Source organism: Hemicordylus capensis, chromosome 12 (assembly GCF_027244095.1).
Source record: "Hemicordylus capensis ecotype Gifberg chromosome 12, rHemCap1.1.pri, whole genome shotgun sequence".
In the NCBI taxonomy this organism is placed as follows: domain Eukaryota; kingdom Metazoa; phylum Chordata; class Lepidosauria; order Squamata; family Cordylidae; genus Hemicordylus; species Hemicordylus capensis.
In genome coordinates this window covers 4,994,647-5,015,208 of record NC_069668.1, presented here as the reverse complement: position 1 = coordinate 5,015,208, position 20,562 = coordinate 4,994,647, and the positions used below count along the sequence as shown (strand labels likewise).

At 48.3% G+C, this 20,562-nt stretch overlaps 1 protein-coding gene across 18 annotated transcripts in view; it reads right to left on the bottom strand.

The window, feature by feature from the left end:
* The window catches only part of BCAS3 (BCAS3 microtubule associated cell migration factor), a 535,871-nt gene that overhangs the window by 294,426 nt on the left and 220,883 nt on the right, over positions 1 to 20,562 (bottom strand). For 16 of the 18 annotated variants that reach the window (XR_008311725.1, XR_008311724.1, XR_008311723.1 and 13 more), the window contains 3 exons: positions 10,856 to 10,900; positions 2,252 to 2,376; positions 213 to 378 (listed from right to left, as the gene is read on the bottom strand). Coding sequence is in view for 15 of the 18 variants with exons in the window: in XM_053274524.1 (XP_053130499.1) it covers positions 213 to 378; positions 2,252 to 2,376; positions 10,856 to 10,900 (336 nt within the window). In the remaining 3 variants the exon portion in view is untranslated. The remainder of the gene's footprint in view (positions 1 to 212; positions 379 to 2,251; positions 2,377 to 10,855; positions 10,901 to 20,562) is intronic. The other 2 variants (XM_053274526.1, XM_053274522.1) reach the window with 1 other exon arrangement.

The following is a 20,562-nucleotide window of genomic DNA, read 5'->3' as shown; positions in this document are numbered from 1 at the left end:
AGGGCAGAGTAGGAACTGTGGAGTATCTGGCCTCAGAAGAGGTGGAGCGGGAGCAACAGGGTCAGGGCCGCCACTCATGCAGAGATACATTCGGCAGCCTCTTCTGTGAGTGGGCGCTGGGAGCTCATGGGGGCCTCCAACCATTTAATGAATGAATGTCTTCAACACTTGAAGTGGGGGGGGGGAAGAGCCATTAAGTAAGGGCAGCCTACCGAACCAGCAGCCAACTGGCCCTTGGAGACGTCGCCATCTCAAGAGGAGTGTCGTCGCTGATCTTTGGGGCGGTGCTGAGCGGCCGCGGTTCCAAGACATGCTCCACCAGCGTCCCGTAGCAGCTGATGATGTACAGAGACTTCACAACACACTGTTTGGACTGATCTGTTTGTGATGAGAAATAGGGAAGGGGATTGATTGTACTGACAGCTTGGCAACCGGCCCCTTTATCCCGCTTTCGTTCTCAAAGTGGCTCACAACAGTTCATCCTGTCCTCTTGTCTCATTCATCACAGGTGATATGTTACATCATGCATATGTGTAAGTCTGACATCCTCCACCAGGTTCGGGCTAGAGATCTGATATGAATCATGGGAGCTGAAGCCTTTCCCGAAGCCCACAGCACTTTAGAATAACAGCTTTCTCGCTTTGCAATTATTTGAAACTTGATTTTTGTACCTATGTAAGAGCGGTGCTAGCCCACCATCTGTGGCAAGCTGCAGCACCCCCAGGGGGCGGCCATCCGCCCCCTTGGAACTAGCCAAAACGGCCCTTCCAGTTTTGCTGCCGGTGAATGGAGAGGGCAAAGTTGGGTGATGCGGGGGAGAAATTTTACCTCCGCTTATTTTATTGATTGATTGATTTGATTTGATTTGTATACCGCCCTTCCAAAATGGCTCAGGCTTGAAAGTAATACTCTGGATTCTGGAAATCAAGAAGTTGCAGTGCTAGGGCGCCTGCTTTCTCAGATAGGACTGAGAAAGACTCCTGCCTGAAACCTTGAGAGAGCTGCTGCCAGTCAGTGTGGACATCACTGAGCTAGACCAATGCTCTGACTCAGCAGATGGCAGCTTCCTATGTTCCTACATTCTATTCAGTAGTTTTAGAATTTCTCCAAAGAAGAGTGATAAGTTCAGAACATGTGGACCTTTCTGCAATGAATATGCTTTAGACCCTTGCATGTCTCATATTTTAAGACTGCATGTTAGGAACATAGGAAACTGCCATAGACTGAGTGAGATCCTTGGTCCATCTAGCTTAGTATTGTCTACACAGACGGGCAGTGGCTTCTCCAAGGTTGCAGGCAGGAGTCTCTCTCAGCTGCCAGGGAGGGAGCTTGGAAACTAGATGCTCTTCCCAGAGTGGCTCCATCCCCTGAGTGGGGGAATCTCTTCCAGTGCTCACACTTCTAGTCTCCCATTCATATGCAACCAGGGTGGACCCTGCTTAGCTAAGGGGACAAGTCCTGCTTGCTACCACAAGACCAGCTCTCCTCCCTTGAGTTCTGCTCTTCTTTTTACTTTCCCTTAGTTCTTGCCACCACCCCAAACTGGAACAAAAGCCTTCTCCCACCACAATGGAAGATACTCCCATTCTGGGGCCAGAACGAAGGCAACACCCTTCAAAAGGAAGGGGGAAGTACAAAACTCAGACTGGTACTGTTGTTAAGGAAGGGCAACAACACAGGGAAGAGTCCTTGCCTGAGTTGCTCCCAGTCAGTGTAGACAATACTAGCTAGATGGACCAATGGTGTGACTCAAAGGAAGGCAGCTTCCTATGTTCCTAGGGTGCCTGGATCCATCTCTAACAACTCCAGATAAAAGAATCTCAAGTGGCTAGGCTGGGAAAGGGAAAGACCCTACTCCAGATCCATTCAGGAGAGCTGCTGCAGTTTTGAGTAGGCAGTACTGTGTGTAGGAGAGGCAGCATGGTGTAGTGGTTAGAGTGCTGGACTAGGGTCGGGGAGACCCGAGTTCAAATCCCCATTCAGCCATGAGACTTGCTGGGTGACGCTGGGCCAGTCACTTCTCTCTCAGCCTAGCCTACTTCACAGGGTTGTTGTGAAAGAGAAACTTAAGTATGTAGTACACCACTCTGGGCTCCTTGGAGGAAGAGCGGGATATAAAATGTAAAATAAATAAATAAATAAATAAATAAATAAATAATAATAATAATAATAATAATAAATGGACCAGTAGTCAGATTCAGTATATGGCACCTTCATTTCATTATCATGTTCTCCCCTCCCAAACACAAACCTTTTTCTCTTTTAAGTCCCGGATTGCTTGCGAGCCAAGACCTTGATGAGCCAAAGACAGCAGCCACGCAGAACTCTCCTCCCACAGATTTGCTGGGTGAGATTTGAGGAGCTGGTTTGCTCTTGCTTTGAAAAAGAGAGAAAGAGAGAGAGATCAAAGTCAAATTATTATTAAGCAGTCCACCCAAGTGAATTCTGCTTCAGGAGCAATATAAGGCTGGGGAAGCTGTTTTCTCAGAACTGCGGAGAATCAATACAGCCTGCAGACAGAGCAGGGGCTGTTCAGCCGTTCAGAAACGCAGGCCTGATGTGCTCCTGACCAAAGGCAGAAGTAGCTCTGTGCTTTGATTGACCCGCTTGTTCAGCGACTACAGTCGGGAGCAAGAACTGGAGACCTCTGGGCCAAATATTCTCCTCTGAGAAGGATCGTTTATCTCTCCCAGTTATCTGCCAGTTAATTGCCAGTTCAAAGTCAACAGGGGAATTTGGATGAAGTGGTGGCTTTTATCATGGGACTTACTACAGTCCCACCTTGGAAAGTGCGGGGGGGGGGGCTGGCCCCTCCACTGCTCTCTACCAAATCTTTGAGTGAAAAACTACAGTCACATAGGAAGAAGATGCATTCTGCCTCCAATGGAATTCTCTCCCACAGGATTTGGTGATGGTCGCTACTAGTTTGGATGGCTTTAAAAGGGGCTTAGACAAATTCATGGAGGACAGGTCCACAGTGGCTACTACCCCTGAGGACTCTGGTCCCTCCAGCTGTTTTTGGACTACAATTCTCATAATTCCCAGCCACAGTGGCCAACAGCCAGGGACTGTGGGAGTTGTAGGCCAACATCTGCAGGAAGGGCTGAAGTTGAGCAGTCCTTCTATAAGCCACCTCCAGCCTCAGGGGCAAGATGCCTCTAAACACCAGTTGGCAAGCGAGTAGCCATAGGAGATAGGGCCTGCCCTCCTCTCTTGCCTGTGGGCTTCCCAGAGGCATCTGGTTGGCCACTGTGGGCAATAGGATGCAGGAATAGATAAGCTTTGAGCTGAAACAAACCCATCCCCCCACCACACACACACACACACACACACACACACACACACACACAGTTATGGCTTTTGCAGTCCTACAGGACTGACAATCCAGTCCTTCCAGTGGAAGGAGGCAGTCTGCAGGGGTCTAACAAGAAGCCATCGCAGGCTCAGCAAGACTGACTTCCTAGGGCCAACAAGTCCATCGCGTGCTGGACCCCTTTAGACAATTTAGTCTCCTCAGTTCAGAAGCTACACAAACCAGAAGCTTGTTGGGGGGTGGGAGAAGAGTTATCGGTTGTCCGAAACAGCCCTTAATCCAGGGGTGTCAAACTGAGGCCCTCCAGATGTTGCTGGCCTACAACTCCCATCATCCCTGGCTACTGGCCATGGTGACTGGGTATGATGGGAGTTATAGGCCAACAACAGCTGGAGGGCCACAGTTTGACACCCCTGCCTTAATCCTTCATCTCAGCTGACTGCTAGCTCTTTGCACTTAAAAAAAAAAGTTGGCAACCCCTGGAGGATGACAAGTCCCTCCTCCACACCACCACCACTTGAATCCCGTGACACTCTCTAAATCCTAGCTGGCAGTGGCCAAGCCTCACAGCATGGGGCTTCCATCTGATCTTGAGTGCAGCGGTATTTCAGGAATGAGGTCCAAAGGTGATGCCGTTCCCATGGGTCCTGAATATAATCACCAGGATCCATAAGAAATACATTTCCCATGGATCCCCAAGTGTGGGATACTGGCAGGGCAGTCCCATGGCAGCACCGACCATCTAACCGAGGCCTCACTATGAGGCCTCCTGACCAGAGTTGCCTGGTGTGAACGGTTTGCATTTAGCTCAGAGAGGTGGGTCCAGATTGGGAAATTCACTTCCAAATCTCTCCCATTCCCAGCACTGCGATAGCAGCATCCTGACCTTCACTACTGGTAAGCCATTTTTCTTACTTCTAACACTGACTGAAATCCATAGCATTGTAATGCATTTGCCGTTCATAAAGGGAAAGCAGGAGGCAAGAGAGCTTGTTTTATTTTTATATTGTAACTCGGATTATGTACACTGCCTAGAAAGAGAGATCTTAGGTGGTATATAAGTATGATAGACAGACAGATAGATAGATAGAGTGGCATATCGGGGGGAAACGGCGCCCAAGGAAAGCTCTGGCCCTGAAATTGTGCCCCCCCGGCTCCCACATAGCTGTGCCGGCACGGCGGCGCCCCAGGTGGCAGATCGCCGGCGGTGGAGGTGATTCAGTGGTGGCGGGCGGCGGCGGGTCGCCCGCCGAGTGCGGCAGTGGTGATTCATCGGTGGCGGGCGGCAGCGGGTTGCCCGTCAAGTGCGGCGGCAGTGGCAGCGATTCGGCGGTGGCGGGCGGCGGTGGCTGGTGGCAATTGGCTGTAGCGGCCCGAGCAGCGGCGGCGGATCGCCCGCCGAGGAGTGCAGGCAGAGCAACGCTGAGGCCTGCTGCTCGGGCCGCTACAGCCAATCGCCACCAGCCACTGCCGCACTTGGCGGGCGACCTGCCACCGCCCGCCGCCGAATTGCCGCCACCCGCCCGCCGCCACACTCGGCGGGCGATCCAGGGGGGATGCCACTTTTTGGTGCCCCCCCACGTGACCCGCTGGGGTGGCGCCCAGGGCACGTGCCCTGCCTGCCCCCCCATCATTACACCCCTGGATAGATAGATAGATAGATAGATAGATAGATAGATAGATAGATATGCTCAGCCATGCAGAAGATATCAGAAACTGAGACATTTACATCCACATCCACAATGACACATGAAAGGCAAGCATGCTTCAGAAAATAAGACACCTAGAAGCAAGTGGATGAAAGGAATATGTATTGCCAAGCTTCAAAACTGTGCAGTTCCATGAACTGACTAGCAGGATGATGAATTAATGAACTAATTTCAATTCCACAAAACAAATCTTTGGATGGCAATTAATGTATATTCAATGAATTCATATTTGAGTTGATCTTTACTTGGAGCACATTGCTTTGGCATGCACTTAATTTCAACATGGACTACTATGCAGGAGGATCAGACCTCTGCCATTTCCTCTGCCACTATTAACAAAATCCAAAATTCTCCACATCACCGTGTCTCATGGACTCCTGCCTGAAACCTTGGAGAGCCGCTGCCAGTCTGTGTACACAATTCCAAGCTAGGTGGACCAAGGATCTGACTTGGTATAAGGCATATATTTATGCTTCTATGTTCTGTGTCCTAAGGAAGATGCAAGCACACCCTAATAAAGTAAAGTGTGCCATTGAGTCAATTTCGACTCCTGGCGCCCACAGAGCCCTGTGGTATTCTTTGGTAGAATACAGGAGGTTTACCATGGCCTCCTCCCGCGCAGTATGAGATGATGTCTTTCACCATCTTCCTAGATCGCTGCTGCCCAATATAGTAGCAACGGGGATTCGAACTGGCAACCTTCTGCTTGGTAGTCAGGCATTTCCCTGCTGCGCCACTTAAGGTGGGAAGCACACCCTAACGCGATGTAAAGCCAAAAAGAGCATGAACTCCACTGTGAGTTTCTTTGCATCTCTTGCAGAATTAACTGGGAACCAACCAATAATAAGCAGAAAGGTCACTTCTATCGTCTCTTCCCAAGCCCTGGATGCCCAACAGAATTATGATTTTTCACCATGCAAGTATAAACGGCTTTCAAGGAAACGCAATAAAGTATGTTCTATTTACACCATGTCTTTAAAACAAACGTCTTCTCCGGCACACACTGAAGCCCTGGCTTCCTGTGCCAAAACATTTTCAGCTTAAAAACGATGTTTTGTAGACAGAAAGAGGCAGCCCCGTAAAACATTACTCTTGCAGTTAGACTTAAGTGGGAAAGGGGAGAGGGGAGAAACCGGGTATATTATATTTACTTTAAACATATTTGGCAAGCGGGGCAGTGGGGGAAGGATATCCTGAGCCAATGTCATCAAATCCATATTGGAAAGTTTTATAAGGTTGGAATCTTTAATAATGCTACACGTACGAGCTCCTGCCACCACTCCTGGCCGGCCAACCGTAACGTTACTCTGGAGTATTCATTAATGTATTCCTATTCAAATTACCCCCTTCCATATTTTTTATATATGTGTGTGTGTGTGTGTGTGTGTGTGTGTGTGTGTATGAAGCAAGTCAGATTGGTTGCCATATTGATGGATATGGTTACACTTTTGGAAAATTCCCGTTTCGCGTAACTGAAATTGTTGAATGCCGACTTGGAAACGATAAATCAAGCCCCCAACAAGTGCAAAGGGGTATATTGTCAAGCTTTGTGAACTAATAAAGCAAAGCCAAAAAAAAATCACGTGATGGCAAAAGGTGGGTGGGAGCTAATTTTCTTTGCCTCCCAATGGCCTGCACATCCATAAACCAAAATTCAATGGACTGAATATTTGTATTGTCTGATTTTTTTTAAAGAACTATAGAAAACAGGATCCCACTGCCTTCAGTACATGAAATAAACACTTATTAGGCCAAAAGGGTCTATGACATATGACTTCATAAACATCGACTTGGCAAAACACCAGTGGAATTCACAGGTGTTCAAGTACCAGGCTGAAGCACTCCAACCCACTAATCTCAATGGGATTTAAGTGCTGATTCACACACTATGCAATGACAAATCCAGGTTTGCCTCCATATGGGAAGCCATTGACGGGAAGCCACAAACAACCCGGGTACTCCGATTAAATGTGCCTGTATGTATGACCGACATGAATTTTTGACAGCTGGGGGTTGAATTCACAATTTACGCCTGTGGGTGAGGGGCTAGAATGAATTGAATCCTTTCGTATTACAGTTAAGGATTATCACTACCCCCTCAAAAAAAAAAAAAAGTAATCTTCCCTGCAGGTAGAAATGGCTGCTGCTGCTGCTGCTGCTGCTGCTGCTACTAATGCTACTACCACAAATATTTATTTCCTGCTTTTCAACACAAGTTCTCAAAGTGGGTTACACAGAAAAACAAACCAATACGTAAGAGGGCTCTGTGTCCTCCAAGGGCTCCCAATAAAAAAAGAAACAGAAGGTAGGCACTAGCAACCACCACTAGAGGAATGCTGGCCTGGGGTTGCATAGGGACAGTTGCTCTCCCCCTGCTAATCTCAAGAGAATCGCCACTTTAAAAGGTGCCTCTTTGCTCAGCTGGCTGAGGAAAGCGGACTGGGCTAGCCCCTTTCTTCCTGATGTCCTCCTGGCTTCATCTGCATCTGCAAGGAGTTCTTCTTTTCATGCAGGGACACATTCAAAACTGTGATAGACGCCCTCGCAGGCTGTAGTAGCGCAGGTTATGGGGACATCTGAAGATTCAACCACCTCATTCTGCTCTGCTGCCTATGTAGGCCGGGCCTTGGTGACAGAACACAAGTTCTGCGTGCAGAAGATCCCAAGTTCAATCCCGGCCACTTACAGGAATCTCTGGTGGCAAGGCAGGGAAAGACCCCCGACCTAAGGACCTGGAGAGCGGTTATCCGTCAGAGTAAGCAATGTTGGGCTGGATGGATCAGTGATCTGACCAGACCCGGTGTTTTTTTATTTATTCCATTCATAAGGGCTAGAAACTTGTGGGGATTTTTAAAGGGATAATAATTAATAACAATCTGTGCCTAATAGAACTTACTAGGGGTTTATTTGACTCCACCAGAATTGCGGAATACACACAGAGACAATATTCTGCATGTGATATGGACATGGTTAGCATTAAACAGGAGCTGTCCATACCCACCCACCCCATCCCTGCAAAATGTATCTGCACACCAAGTATAGCGTTTTAAAAGGCTTCTGCACTGCACAACCCACCAGCTAACTTTTCCCATGCAAACATTTCCCATGAGACCAGTGCATTCTCTGCAAGAGCTCTGCTCTTGTCTTGTACAGCTCCCGTTCACTGAACTGGAGCTTATGCAAGAGAATTTCCCAGTGGATTAAGGCATTTCTTTTACTGCTCACTCAGAGTCCTCCGCAAACATATCTTTGGCAAATCATTAATTAGAGTCCCACAAAGTAAGGCACATTTCAAATTCCTCTGTAGAGATTTTTTTTAAAAACACACATTTAAAATCAACCACTAAAAATAATTACAGGGCCTTCTTTACTCCACACAGGCTAACTGAGCTGACAAATCTACGCTCAATTTTGCTGACATAATTTTAGGTCTCATTAAGACCTTAATGAAAACAGCATGCAGACTTTTTTTTTTTTTTTAAAAGCACCACCCCTCCCAAGGAGTTATTTAAAAACAACAACAAGAAAATCCTTCCAATTGCTGCATAAGCAAACAAAGGTTCATTTTCTTGAGGGCACTATAACCACAGCATCAAACGGACCACAAGAGACTCTTGTGCGAGCATATACAATGAGTTAAGGTCTATTCCATTTCATATATTCCTCACTTTAATCTAGAGCTTTTAATCTTGGCTCAGGCCAGACGTTATCGCAGGTTGACTAGGAACTGTGATTTGATGGCTGCCACAAGCATAAACCTATTTCACCCAAAGTATCCATTTGATTTATGCAGGGGGGTTTTGTTTTTTTTTAAATCCTGCCTCTCCACAAAGAGCCTGAGGCGGCTTACAAAAATTTAAAACATGCAGTGCCTGATAAAATCTATTACATTAAAAGTTTAAGGATCTAGGAGCAGCAAAACACACACACACCCAAACCCAATAGGATAAAGCATCGACAAGCATCGGTTCTGCATTAAAATCTTAGAAAAATAAAAGCAGCTTTGTTTGATGAAACAGGAAGATGAGTGTAGGGGCCAGATGTACAGAAACAGAGAGAGGGCATGCCACAAACTTGGGGTGCCACTCCAAAGGAGGCCTTTTCGCCAGTCTCAATTCCTTTGAAACGAACCGAGATCTGAAACCCCACCCCCCACTTCAAACCTCGGGTTCAGATCTCGGTTCATTTCAAGGAAGTTGGTTAGTTAGAAGAAGCCATGGTTGGTCAGTTCAGACATCGCAACCAATCCTGGTTTGTTTCTAATGTCATTCGGAAGTAGAATTCTTTGGGGGCTCATGCAGGACAGGGATGGGGGGAACATGGATTCACAAGGATTGGGAATGTTGCACAGAACCCAGGCGTAACAGTGGTTGCGTGACGTTTGAGCTGACCCGGAACATAAAAATGAATAGGAGTAACACAGACAATACCATGCCCCCTTCAAGTCTCAGAAAAGTGGTCAGTGCACCGCCTGAGGCCAACCAAGACTTGCAAAAAATGCCTAGTGCAAACACATCAATAGAGCACAATAAAGAACACTGCCTTGACAATGATAAGGGCAGAACGAACCGTGAGGACGGGAACGGGAATGCTCTTGTCAACAGCAACTCTGGGCTGAGCTCTCTCCCCTTTCCCAGTAATCAGTAGTTCATTCATTCATTCATTTATTTAAAATATAATAAGAGTAACATGCAACGGCAGTCAGGGGAAGCAGTTCGCTCGGTGAAACTTCTGGTGGCCCCTGCATGGCGACTGAGAAGGGGCAGAATTCCCACGCCCACCTTCAGCAGCCACAAGGTGGCGGTCAGCTCTGCAACCAGCACTGTGGTGGAGCAGCTTCACTGGCGAACACTTCACTAGCCACTATGGGTGACATGACACATCACCACTTCTTGCAACTCCCTGCCCTGATCCACATGATTGGCTGCCACACAAGGAGGGACAGTGGAAGGAAACGCCTCCAGTGACGTGACCTCAATTGTTTCTGTAACCACAGGCTGGTCCGCCCAACCATCTCAAGGTGGGTAGCAGCCCAGGTGAGATGCTTCCTTGCATGCGGCAAGTGGTCACCCACCAATGTTGGGCTCCGCCAGATCAGTCAGCCAGCACAGTTATGGCGGGCAGCAGGTCCGCTGCTGAAACTGGAAGGTCATCCAGTGGCCGGGATGCATTTCCCAGCACCCCCTTCTCCCCTGCCAGCAGATGGGGAAAGCTTCAGGACGTCAGCAGCTGCCCTCCCCTTGGCCACAATGGAGCAGGAGGCAGAGACAGCCCTACTAAAGCTGCCCTGGCTTCAGGAGCATGGAGCGTGCTTTTAAAGCTGATGATGCCTCCATGGACGGCGGCCACTGTAGGCACAGCTCTCAATGGGTTCCTATATGACAGCCATATGAATGGCTGCCATAGAGGGCGTGTCAAGTGTCAAGAGGGCAAGTAGTGTGCAGGTTCTCACAACCAAATGACGTGTGTGTGTGCGTGTGCGTGCTCTGCTCTCCTCCACTCTCGGTAAAAAGCTGGGTAGCCCGGCTGCGAGCCAGTTCAGATGATCCTGCAAATCTGGGTAGCCCACCTCCCACCCTGATTTAAAGGGATGTGTGTCGGTTACTGGGAGAGGAAGAGGAAATGGAAGAGGAGGTTGCTGTTTGCAGTGGCACTCTGTACGTGGACCCGCACTCCATTCCGCCTTAAGTCATGCATCACTTCCGTATAAGAAATCACTTGCCCATGCAGTTTTTAAAAAAACAGAGAAAGAAAAAGAAAAAGCAATGTATGGCAATTTCCAGTGAGTACAGCAAATTAATTAGAAGGCATGCTGGGATTGAACTGAACTCACCACGGAGCTTTTATGGAAAAACATCCTGCTCCAAACAGGTAAGGTCTTCGTGGAAAGGGGGGGAAATGCACAGAAATTAGATGAAGAGTTCATTGACAAGCAACAGTGTAAAAATCATGCCATTCAAAAAAATTAAGCTGGACAAACTGCTGCCCCAAGAAACAAAAGGGTCAGAAATACTTCGAGAGAGAAAGTCAGCCACCATAGAGAAATGCAGCCCCTTTTGAGTTCCCCCCCCCCGGCCCTTGCTCTGAAACACAAAGTCCGAATTCCCCTCGTCCTGACATCGCTAGGACCGAGTCATCACCAAGATGGTACAACAGTGCAACATGGTCGCATGGTTCTTTGTACAAAACAATTCCCTGCATGAAGAAAATTTTGAGAGACAACTTGGCTGGATCTCTTGTGTGTGACATGCTGCTTTCTAGCTGCAGTCTGAAGGGGTAGAGCCCAGACACTGGTTTACCTCCTCCATGACAACTAGGACTGACTAAGTTAGAGGTTTCTCTATCCCTGGATTCATAAACTCACTATCTGCCAAGCCAGCTGCCTATGGGAAGAACTGTGGGGTAGCAACAGAACAGAAGCCAAGATATCATTGCCAGCAGTGCTCCTGGAAATTTTCTGGGGGGTGGGACCTTCCAGGGTGGGTTATTTGCCCTGCTGTAGAGGCCAAGAATGGCCAGAATTGCCCTTGACACTGGCGAGGGAGGAGGCAGCTCAAGCTTTTGCAGCCCTCCAGCGCAGACATCCAATGAAGGGTGGGAGTCCGTCCCTTTGTTATGAGGTGCAAGATCTACGTGCTGAAGCCCACCTGGTCAAGACTGCAAACAATGCTATTCACGCACATGCGTAAGCCACTTTGAAGACCTGACTGATGGAAGGGCAGGATACAAATTGGTCAAACAAACCGACAAAGATGTGGGGTGGGGAAAGAGAAACTCACTGTGGGGTGATGTCAGGCTACAGGGTAAGTTGCATGACACACAGGAGAGGCAGAGAGGATGTGCCCCTTTGGACACGATACATGGAACTATGCCTGTAGGCAACCTTGGCTCTCTCCAGCTGTTGTGGAACTACAATTGCCATCATCCCCAGCCGTAATTAACTGCAGCAGGGGATGATGGGAACTGTAGTTCAGCAACAGCTGGAGAGCCAAGGCTGCCTCCCCCCGGAATCAAAATGTTGCCAATGTAAATCAGTGCTATAGGACAGGCTCGTAGACACCAGTTGCCCGGACACACCATGCCCTGCAATGTACGCTACAGCACTGAAGCTGATATGTGGGAAAGGATCTCGAGTTCTGTAGGACGTTGTGTAGGCATCCCTCACGGTGCCTCCAGGCTGCCTCCATGTGTCCTCCGCTCTGCCATTTGGCCTGGCCAAGAGTGTCCTTGGGGCTTAGGAGAGTCCCAAGAGCGCTCTAAGCCACCTAATGGAGCAGCAGGAAAATGACTTGACTAGCAAGCCAGAGGTCGCCAGTCCGAATCCCCGCTGGTATGTTCCCCAGACTATGGGAAACACCTCTATCGGGCAGCAGCGATCTAGGAAGGTGCTGAAAGGCATCATCGTCTCATACTGTGTGGGAGGAGGCAATGGCCAACCCCTCCTGTATTCTACCAAAGAAAACCACAGGGCTCTGTGGTTGCCAGGAGTCGACACAAACTTGACAGCACGCCATTGCCTTTAAGAGCGCTCTAGGGTCTATAACGGTGAAGCCACTAGTCCCCCACCCCGTGCAACTCGAACTTGGGTAGCCCAATGAAGCTGCTGGCAGTAGATTCAGAAAGGATAAAAAGAGAGTATCTTCCCCTACCACATCAAAGTAAGTTATTAAGCGGTTATTCAGGGCCACATGGCATGGTGACTGCGCCTAGCTTAGATGGCTTAAAAAAAAGAAAAGGATTGGACAAATTCACAGAGGACGAAGGTTTAAGAACCTTATTTATTACCCCCAACAGTGAAATAGAACCTCCATGTACAGAGACAATCTCTATCTAGATACCTGACCACAGTGTTAGTCCTCAGTACAACACACACAGGTTCCCCTGCCTTCCTCTGCTCTGGGAAGGGTCAGATCGTTCCCCAAGAGCTGCTCTGACAGTGGGGGGTGGGGGCATCTCGGCGCCTTGCTGGTGCACCCCAAATCTGCCACCTGAGGTGACAGCCTGACCTCGCCTCATGAAAGGACCGTCCCCGGGAGTTCCATGATGAGAAAAAGGCAGGAGACACAGTCGTGCACAGATCAAGAAAAGCCACATTTAACCAGATGAAATTGAACTCCAGGGGGCTTGTTTTTAATTAAACATAGCAGACCAAAGGCAAGATGTGGAAGCCGGCATGATCAGTGCTGGATTAACGGAGAAGCAGAGTAGGCATCTGCCTACGGTGGCAAAATTTGAGGAGCAGCAAATGTTGCCCCCCCCCGCAAATTTTCCTGCCCTCCCTGTGGGTTGCTGCTGCAAGCGTGGAGTAGGCGAGGAGGAAGTCCCCCACTTTTACCTTGTTTTTAAAAAGGCAGACCTTTTTTGTTTAAGGTAAAAGGGCGGCAATATCCTTTTCGCCTATGGGCGGAAAAAAGCTCAATCCGCTCCTGAGCGTGATACAAAGAGCAAAATGTCCAGTTTGCTGCTGGGAGGGCTGGGTTCCAATTTAGCCTCCAGCCTCATTTATTAAGGAAGCCTGGACTCAGTTATTATGGCCTCCAAGGCGAACCTACCCCCCAAAGGCTGTTGTGTGGGCAACACCTGCAAATCTCTTTGAAGCCAAATGCAATTTTTAGGGGTTTGGGCATTTAGTGACCCAATTTGCTCTTTGCCCCCCAAGACTGGCAAGACCAAATGAAAGTTGTGTGAAAGAAAAGAAAAAGGAAAGAAAAAAGGAAAGAAACAATGAGGAGAGCTGGTCTTGTGGTAGCAAGCATGACTTGTCCCCTTAGCTAAGCAGGGTCTGCCCTGGTTGCATATGAATGGGAGACTAAGGGGATGTAGCTGCTCTGGGAAGAGCAGAAGGCTCTAAGTTCCCTCCCTGGCAGAATCTCCAAGATAGGGCTGAGAGAGATCAACCTTGGAGAAGCCGCTGCCCGTCTGGGTAGACAATACTGAGCTAGATGGGCCAATGGTCTTGCTCAGTATATGGCAGTTTCCTATGTTAATTTGCCCCATTTACATTATTTATTTATTTATCCACCCCTCCAGTCCAAAGGGTAGAGAATCCAACTTTTCTTGACACAGAATCCTGATTGGCTGGGTGTAGGATTTAATTTTTTTTTAAAACCCTGGTTGCAAACAGCCCTGGTGGATGGGGCCTAAAAGGGAAAGGATGCCCTCAGAGTTTTAAGCTTTTTTCTGGCCTCTGCAATTGTGTGGGAATGAGGAGGGGGCTGTTCATAACCCATCCTAAACCTAGCTTTCCGAGACAGAATGTCGGTGGAGGGAGGCCAAATGTTCACAAAAGGTCTAGTGGAAAATGCCCAGAAATGGGCCAGCCATAAGTAGTTGTGCCTGGGATCCCCTTTCTGACAAGAAGCTGAGCACGTTTCCCAAGCGGCTTCACGGGGCATCGCTCTGTGCGCATTAATAGGAAAGGACAATGCACAAAATTTTACGAGAGAGCCTCTCCTTGAATCGACAGCACCAGATGGCGGGGTTGGGTGACAATAACACAGCAATGTCACGCCGAAGCAACCATCAGAGCTGTCCAATGCCACTGGCTTCACTGTCCAGAGCAAACAGATTATTGCTATTTTCAGCCCAAGAGAAGGGTTTTTTTTTGGTTTTTTTAAAAAAAATGGATTGATTTGAGGATGCGAAACTCTCTGGGGCAAAACCAAACCCAACCCCCCCCCCACCAGATTCAAGGAAATCAAAATTATTATTTAGGGCTGTAACCTTCAGTCAATTAATTGGTTCAACTGACGAGAATCCTCCACTGGTTACCAACTGGTTTAAAACCCAGAGTGGGCATCACACAGAGCCGGTTCATACGTACAGTTTAACTGGATTTAAAGCTAACAGTGTTCGAACAGAAATATGCCCGAATGCGGAAAACCGCTGTTAAGCCAAGTTAATTCCAGTCTTCCCCGACTAACTCCAATTTGTACTCGAGATTTTTCCTATGGTGTGCTGCCAGTAACTGCAGTTATTATTGACTGATTGACTGATTGATTGATTGATTGGATATACCGCCCTTCCAAAATGGCTCAGGGCGGTTTTCGGTTATGCCACCGAAACATTATGCCCAAACACTGACTTCTCTCTAACAGCAGTTAAGGGCCTCTGTCTGCAATCCTACAGCTGCAATCCAATGCACTATTACTTAAGAGGAAGCCCACTGAACTAAATTGTTCACTTCAGTGCAATCCGATTTGTTTACTGCAAGGCAACGGAGCAGTCCAGGGCAGGGAGAGAGAACTGTCACTTACTTAAGAGGAAGCCCATTGAACTGAATCATTTACCAGCAAGCCTGCAAACTGTTCTCAAAACTCAGGAAAAGAGCTACTATTTCATGACACAGCCTGTTTCGGATCTTCTCTTGACATTTCAGGCTTAGAGGGGCTACCCTCTCCTTCAACTCCAGTTAGGCTAAATGGGGTTGTTTTCTGTATGTCTGCAGTGCAAATTAGAGTCAGGATTTTTAATTCCAGTTAGCATTAAATCCAGTTAAACGGTATGTGTGAACCAGCTCACAGTTTTGAATACATTATTCGGTTTCAGAATAAGCGTGAATAGGATTATGGTGTACAGCTTTGTGAGTATTCATAAAGGTTATCTCAGTCATCCTCACAACGGCATGAGAAGGTAGGTCAGTAGTATTCTCCTCCACTTTTAAGCCACATAAATATTTATTATGGTAAAGGTAAAATGTGCCATCCAATCGATGTCAGCTCCTGGTGCCCCAGGAGGGGTTGACCATTGCCTCCTCCCACGCAGTATGAAATTATGCCTTTCAGCATTTTCCTGCATCACTGCTGTCCAATATAGGTGTTTCCCATAGTATGGGAAACATCCCAGTGGGGATTTGAACGGGCAACCTTCTGCTTGTTAGTCAAGCATTTCCCCGCTGTGCCATTAGGTGGCTTACTATTTATTATGGTAGTGAGCATGAATTGGTCCCTCTGCTCTACAGGGTCTGCCTTGGCTTGCATTTAGCTGGGTGACTTCATGTGAACACTGTAAAATATTCCCTATATGGAATGGGCCCACAGCTCAGTGGGAGAGCCCTTGCCTGCAGAAGGTCCCAAGTTCAATCCCTGGCAGTATCTCCAGGTAGGGCTGGGAGAGACTCCTGCCTAAAACCTTGGAGAGCTGCTGCCAGTCAGTGTAGACAATCTTGAGCTAAATGGACCAAGGGTCTGACTTGGTATAAGGTTCCAGTCCTCGTGGCCAAGGCATCTGATACAGCTAAAAGGTTTTGAAAAGAGATTACAAGTATTTTCCCTCAACCTTAAATCCACTTTGTTCTATCCTGTTGTAAGGGAAAGGAGTGATGTCTTTCTGTATTTTAGATTACATCCACCCAGAATCCTGGGAGAGAACTAGGCAAGGAATCTGAATCCATAAATCATAACATTAAAAAGCGTAACTCAGTCCCAAAATATTATTTGTGAAAACAATTTCCATAAACGTGCTGGCTCTGGTTTATTTCGTGCATTTAAAATCAAGGAATTTAATTTGGGGGGTTTCCTCTTTCTCCTAGGGTTTGTTTTTGGTTTTTCTTTGTTATTTCCTATTCAGCTGGTATTGCTCTTATTTTTCCTCCCCTCTGCACCACTAATAGGTCCTGGAAAGGATTAAGTCCCCAAAGAGATCAAACGGATGTCAGCGATTTTAGGAACAAATCATACATGAGAAGGGAAACGTTAGAGATGATAACATCTCTGCCTGATCCCACATCAAAAGTCTATGCTCTCTGCATTCCTTTTTCCACCCTGCAAACACAAATGCAGTGGAGGGAGTTCCACCACAGCGGAGGAGCCTCATCCTAACCACACTTTTGCACAATTGGGCAAAGGTCCGACCAGCGGCCCGATCAGCTGGGGTTCTGCCACCGCTGCAGCCCCCCTAGCCCCGCCCCTGCATCTGATGTCAGACACAGAGGGTGTCATTTAGCTCCCATGGGAGCTAAATCGGCCAGCTCTGCGTTCCCTTTAAAAGGCAGGGAGAATCACTTCAGCCGCGCTGCGAATGCTGCACTGGCCAATTTAACTCCTAAACGGAGTTAGCAGCCCCATTAGGGAGCTAAATCACACACCCATGTCTGAAGTCGGACACATCTGATGTCAGACGCGGGGGCATCTGGGGTGCGAGGGGCGGCCCAAGCGGGGCCGGCCCAAGTTCTTTGAACCTGTTGGCTCAATGGTAGCTCTGCCCCTGGGTCCGATCCCTGTGCCGGGCAACCCTTCATTTCCCAGGGCTGGGAACCAAGAGCCAACTCCCTGTCCACTTTGGACTTGGGTCTCAGAAACAGCAAAGCAAACCCAGCAACCCACTTTGGAAACGGAAGGGGCTGTCATTTGCCATGTGGCATGAGGCTTTCCTCCATGCTGTGGCCCCACTGAAATGGGGCCTACCTGATTTTGCCCTAGAGTCCATTTTAACATCTGGAATTGTCCAGGTAGCAGATGACAGATCTGAGGCTTGCAAAGCAATAGCAGCACTAGCAACAGTAACATTTGTAAGGTGGCCCCATCCTTCCTCCAAGAAGTTCAGGGCAGCAGCAGACATTCGACTGGGATTATTCCCTTTTCTCCTTCCTGGGGAGGGATGGGCAGAGGCATTTTCCTTCCTCTCCAACTCAGGTAACTTGCACACAGATGAAGCTGGGGGCTGGATGGGATTTGGGAGTCCCTCATCCATCATGACCACAGTATCCCAATGATGTGGGGCTGGGGGGGGGACCATAGGCCACCGAGCCCAACTTCCTGCTCATTGTAGGAAATCCAAAACAAGAGCATCCTCACGGAGGGTTGTTCAAGACCTCCACAGAGGGAGGGCCAAGCACTCTCCTAGGAAACTGGAGTTGGCAACCCTGCCTCGCCATCTTGCTTGCTCTCCCATGAACCTGCTCAAATTGTCTACAGCAGTGAACTTGACTATTTTTCTGGCAGGGGTCACTATGGCAAGAAACCTGCCATGTGAGAGCCATCTTCCCACTGTGCTGACCTCTGCCCAGGACTGCGCTTTCCTCCGTGCTGGGAGGGCCCTTTCAAAGAGACGGAGGAAAAGCAAAGAGATAGGGAAAGCAAAGGGAGCGGTTACACTTCCCAACACTTGGTGCACGCCTTCCAAGATGTTGCAGGGGCTTAAAGGGGCTCCATTTCCTTTAAGGAAGTTCCACAGGTACTGTGTCCCACTGGGCAAAGTACCAGTGGAAATGGCCCAGGGTGGGAATGATTGCCTCCACGTGATGCCAGGGGGATGGTGGAAAGTGTTCAGCTTTGATGGAAGCTTCACACAGACCCAATCAACAATCAGTCGTGGGGTGGAGCCACACTTCGGGGTGATGGGGCTGTGACTGGTGCTTGGGCCTTACAATGAAGAGCACTGGTCTACAGCCTTCTTGACGTCTGGCACTCGGAACGCAACACCAGCATTGCCCGAGTAACTGTAGGGTGCACACACAGTGTCTCCAGGGGAGGGAAGCAGGTTGCCTTCTAGACATTGATGGGTGCGCCCACGTTGGAATGGGTCATGCACGCAGGGTGAGCTTTGAAGTCCAGCAAGATATTGAACCCATGCCTTCCTTGCCCTATCTACTTGCCCGATCAGCTTGTTTATATAAAACCACCATGAAGATGCTGTGCCATTAGTGTCTGTGTGTGTGTTGCATGTGTGTGTGTGTGTGTGTGTGTGTGTGTGTGTGAGAGAGAGAGAGAGACAGAGACACACACATCACCGCTCTTAGGAGAAACTAAAGTGCATAGTCATAAGTAAGGTGTCTCTGGAACGCGGAATTATCCTATGTTTCCCTGTTATATTGCTTTTCAAATTCAGCACTGCCCAAGTGTCAATTATAGATTCAAGAATGGAAAGGTAAGCAGAGGGAGAAAACGATGATTCTTTTTTCTCTCCATTGCACAGGAGACAAAATGCAGCTGGTTTCAAGTGCGCCTTTCTCAGGACGGAAGCACAACTGCCAGCATCAAGCAGCTGTTCCCAGAGAGAGAGAGAGAGACAGAAAGAGAGAGAGAGGGTCGGAGGGCCTTCTTCTCTTGCAGCGCTGCTTCAAGGTGTTGCCCACGTAGGTGTAAATGCATCTGTCCTCTGCCATTTGTGGTAATCCTGGAACATGGTAAAAGTGCAGCCTACACTTCTCAGAGCCAGGCAGATGGTCCCTGTCCTGTCTTCCTACTGCAGGCGCGTGCATTGCTATGTGTTTGGAGGAATAAGAGGGCAGATGTTAAATATGTTAAACACACGCTTTGCCCCCTGGAGGTTTAAGTTAAGGCTGCTGTCTCAATTTGGCCATTTTAGGCCTTTGCCAAGCTTCAGAGAACATCGGCGGTCTGCTTCATTCTTTGCTCTGGAAAGAGCCCTCTTTTTTTCTTTTTCTTTCTTGCATTCAGTCAGTGGGCCCAATCCACCAGGGAGCTCTTCTCCAGTCTCCAGTGCGCTCTTGTGCAGCCCCCGCCCCATTCATTTTTACAATGCATGTGTGTAGCTCAGTTACATTTCAGGCTCACAAAAATTGGAATCCGTTTGGAGTTTCGAACGGAGGCTTAAAATTATTTCTATCCGCCGCGGCTATTTGGTTTAGACTTGTGGGCGGTTTCCTGGGGTCCGGTGCGGGCTGTTTTTAGGAAGCACCGTAGTGTTGTAGCTGTTCTTAAACACTGAATGGTATCATGTTTTTAAATTGGGGATGTGGAAGAGAGTTAAAGTTAAGCACTTTTACGTCTCATCGATCATTTTCCATTGAAAGGGTTAGGATGGTAAACCATTATATCTCTGTTTCAAACGAATAGTCAAATGCAAACACTCCAAGGCTGGCTGGCCATCTGCCAGCAGTTGCCTGCACTGTGCAGAGGGTTGCTCTAGAAGATGTCCAAGGTCACTTCCAGCTCTAACTTTCAATGATTCTACTTACCAGAAACAACCCCTATTTCCTTATACCTGTCCCAGTATATTGCTATCCCTATTTTTGCATTTTATTTTACAGCCCTCTTCAAGACAGCAAAAAATGTGCAAAGATACAAATGATGATGATGATAATGATGATGATGTAGTAAAATTAAAAACACAATAAAATGGGTAAGCGGCCACTAAACAAGCCAGGTCTTAAAATGTTACATAGCAGTATTAGAAGCTTTCTGAAACAAATACGTCTTTGTCTAGGGATGGAAAGCAGAGGTGGGGGGCAGGCTCAAGTCCATGGAAAGAGAATTCCACACTTGCAGTGCCAACACCTACAAGATCTCGTCTCAGGGGCTTGCCAACTGAATTTCTGTGGGTGGTGGTCCGAGAGGAGGGTCCCTGCAGCTGATCCCAACAAGGGGGACTTCCTAAGAACACAGGAAGCCGCCTTCTTCCAAGACAAACCATCAGGCCATCCAGCTAAGTATTGCCTACACTGACTGGCAGTGGTTCCAGGCAGGATTCTCCAAGGCTGCAGGCAGGAATCTCTCCCAGCTCTACCAGGAGATCAAGGGTGTGGCTATAATTGAGTGAAAGGGTTCAAAGAACACGGGGCCCCAGCTCCCGAGGGCC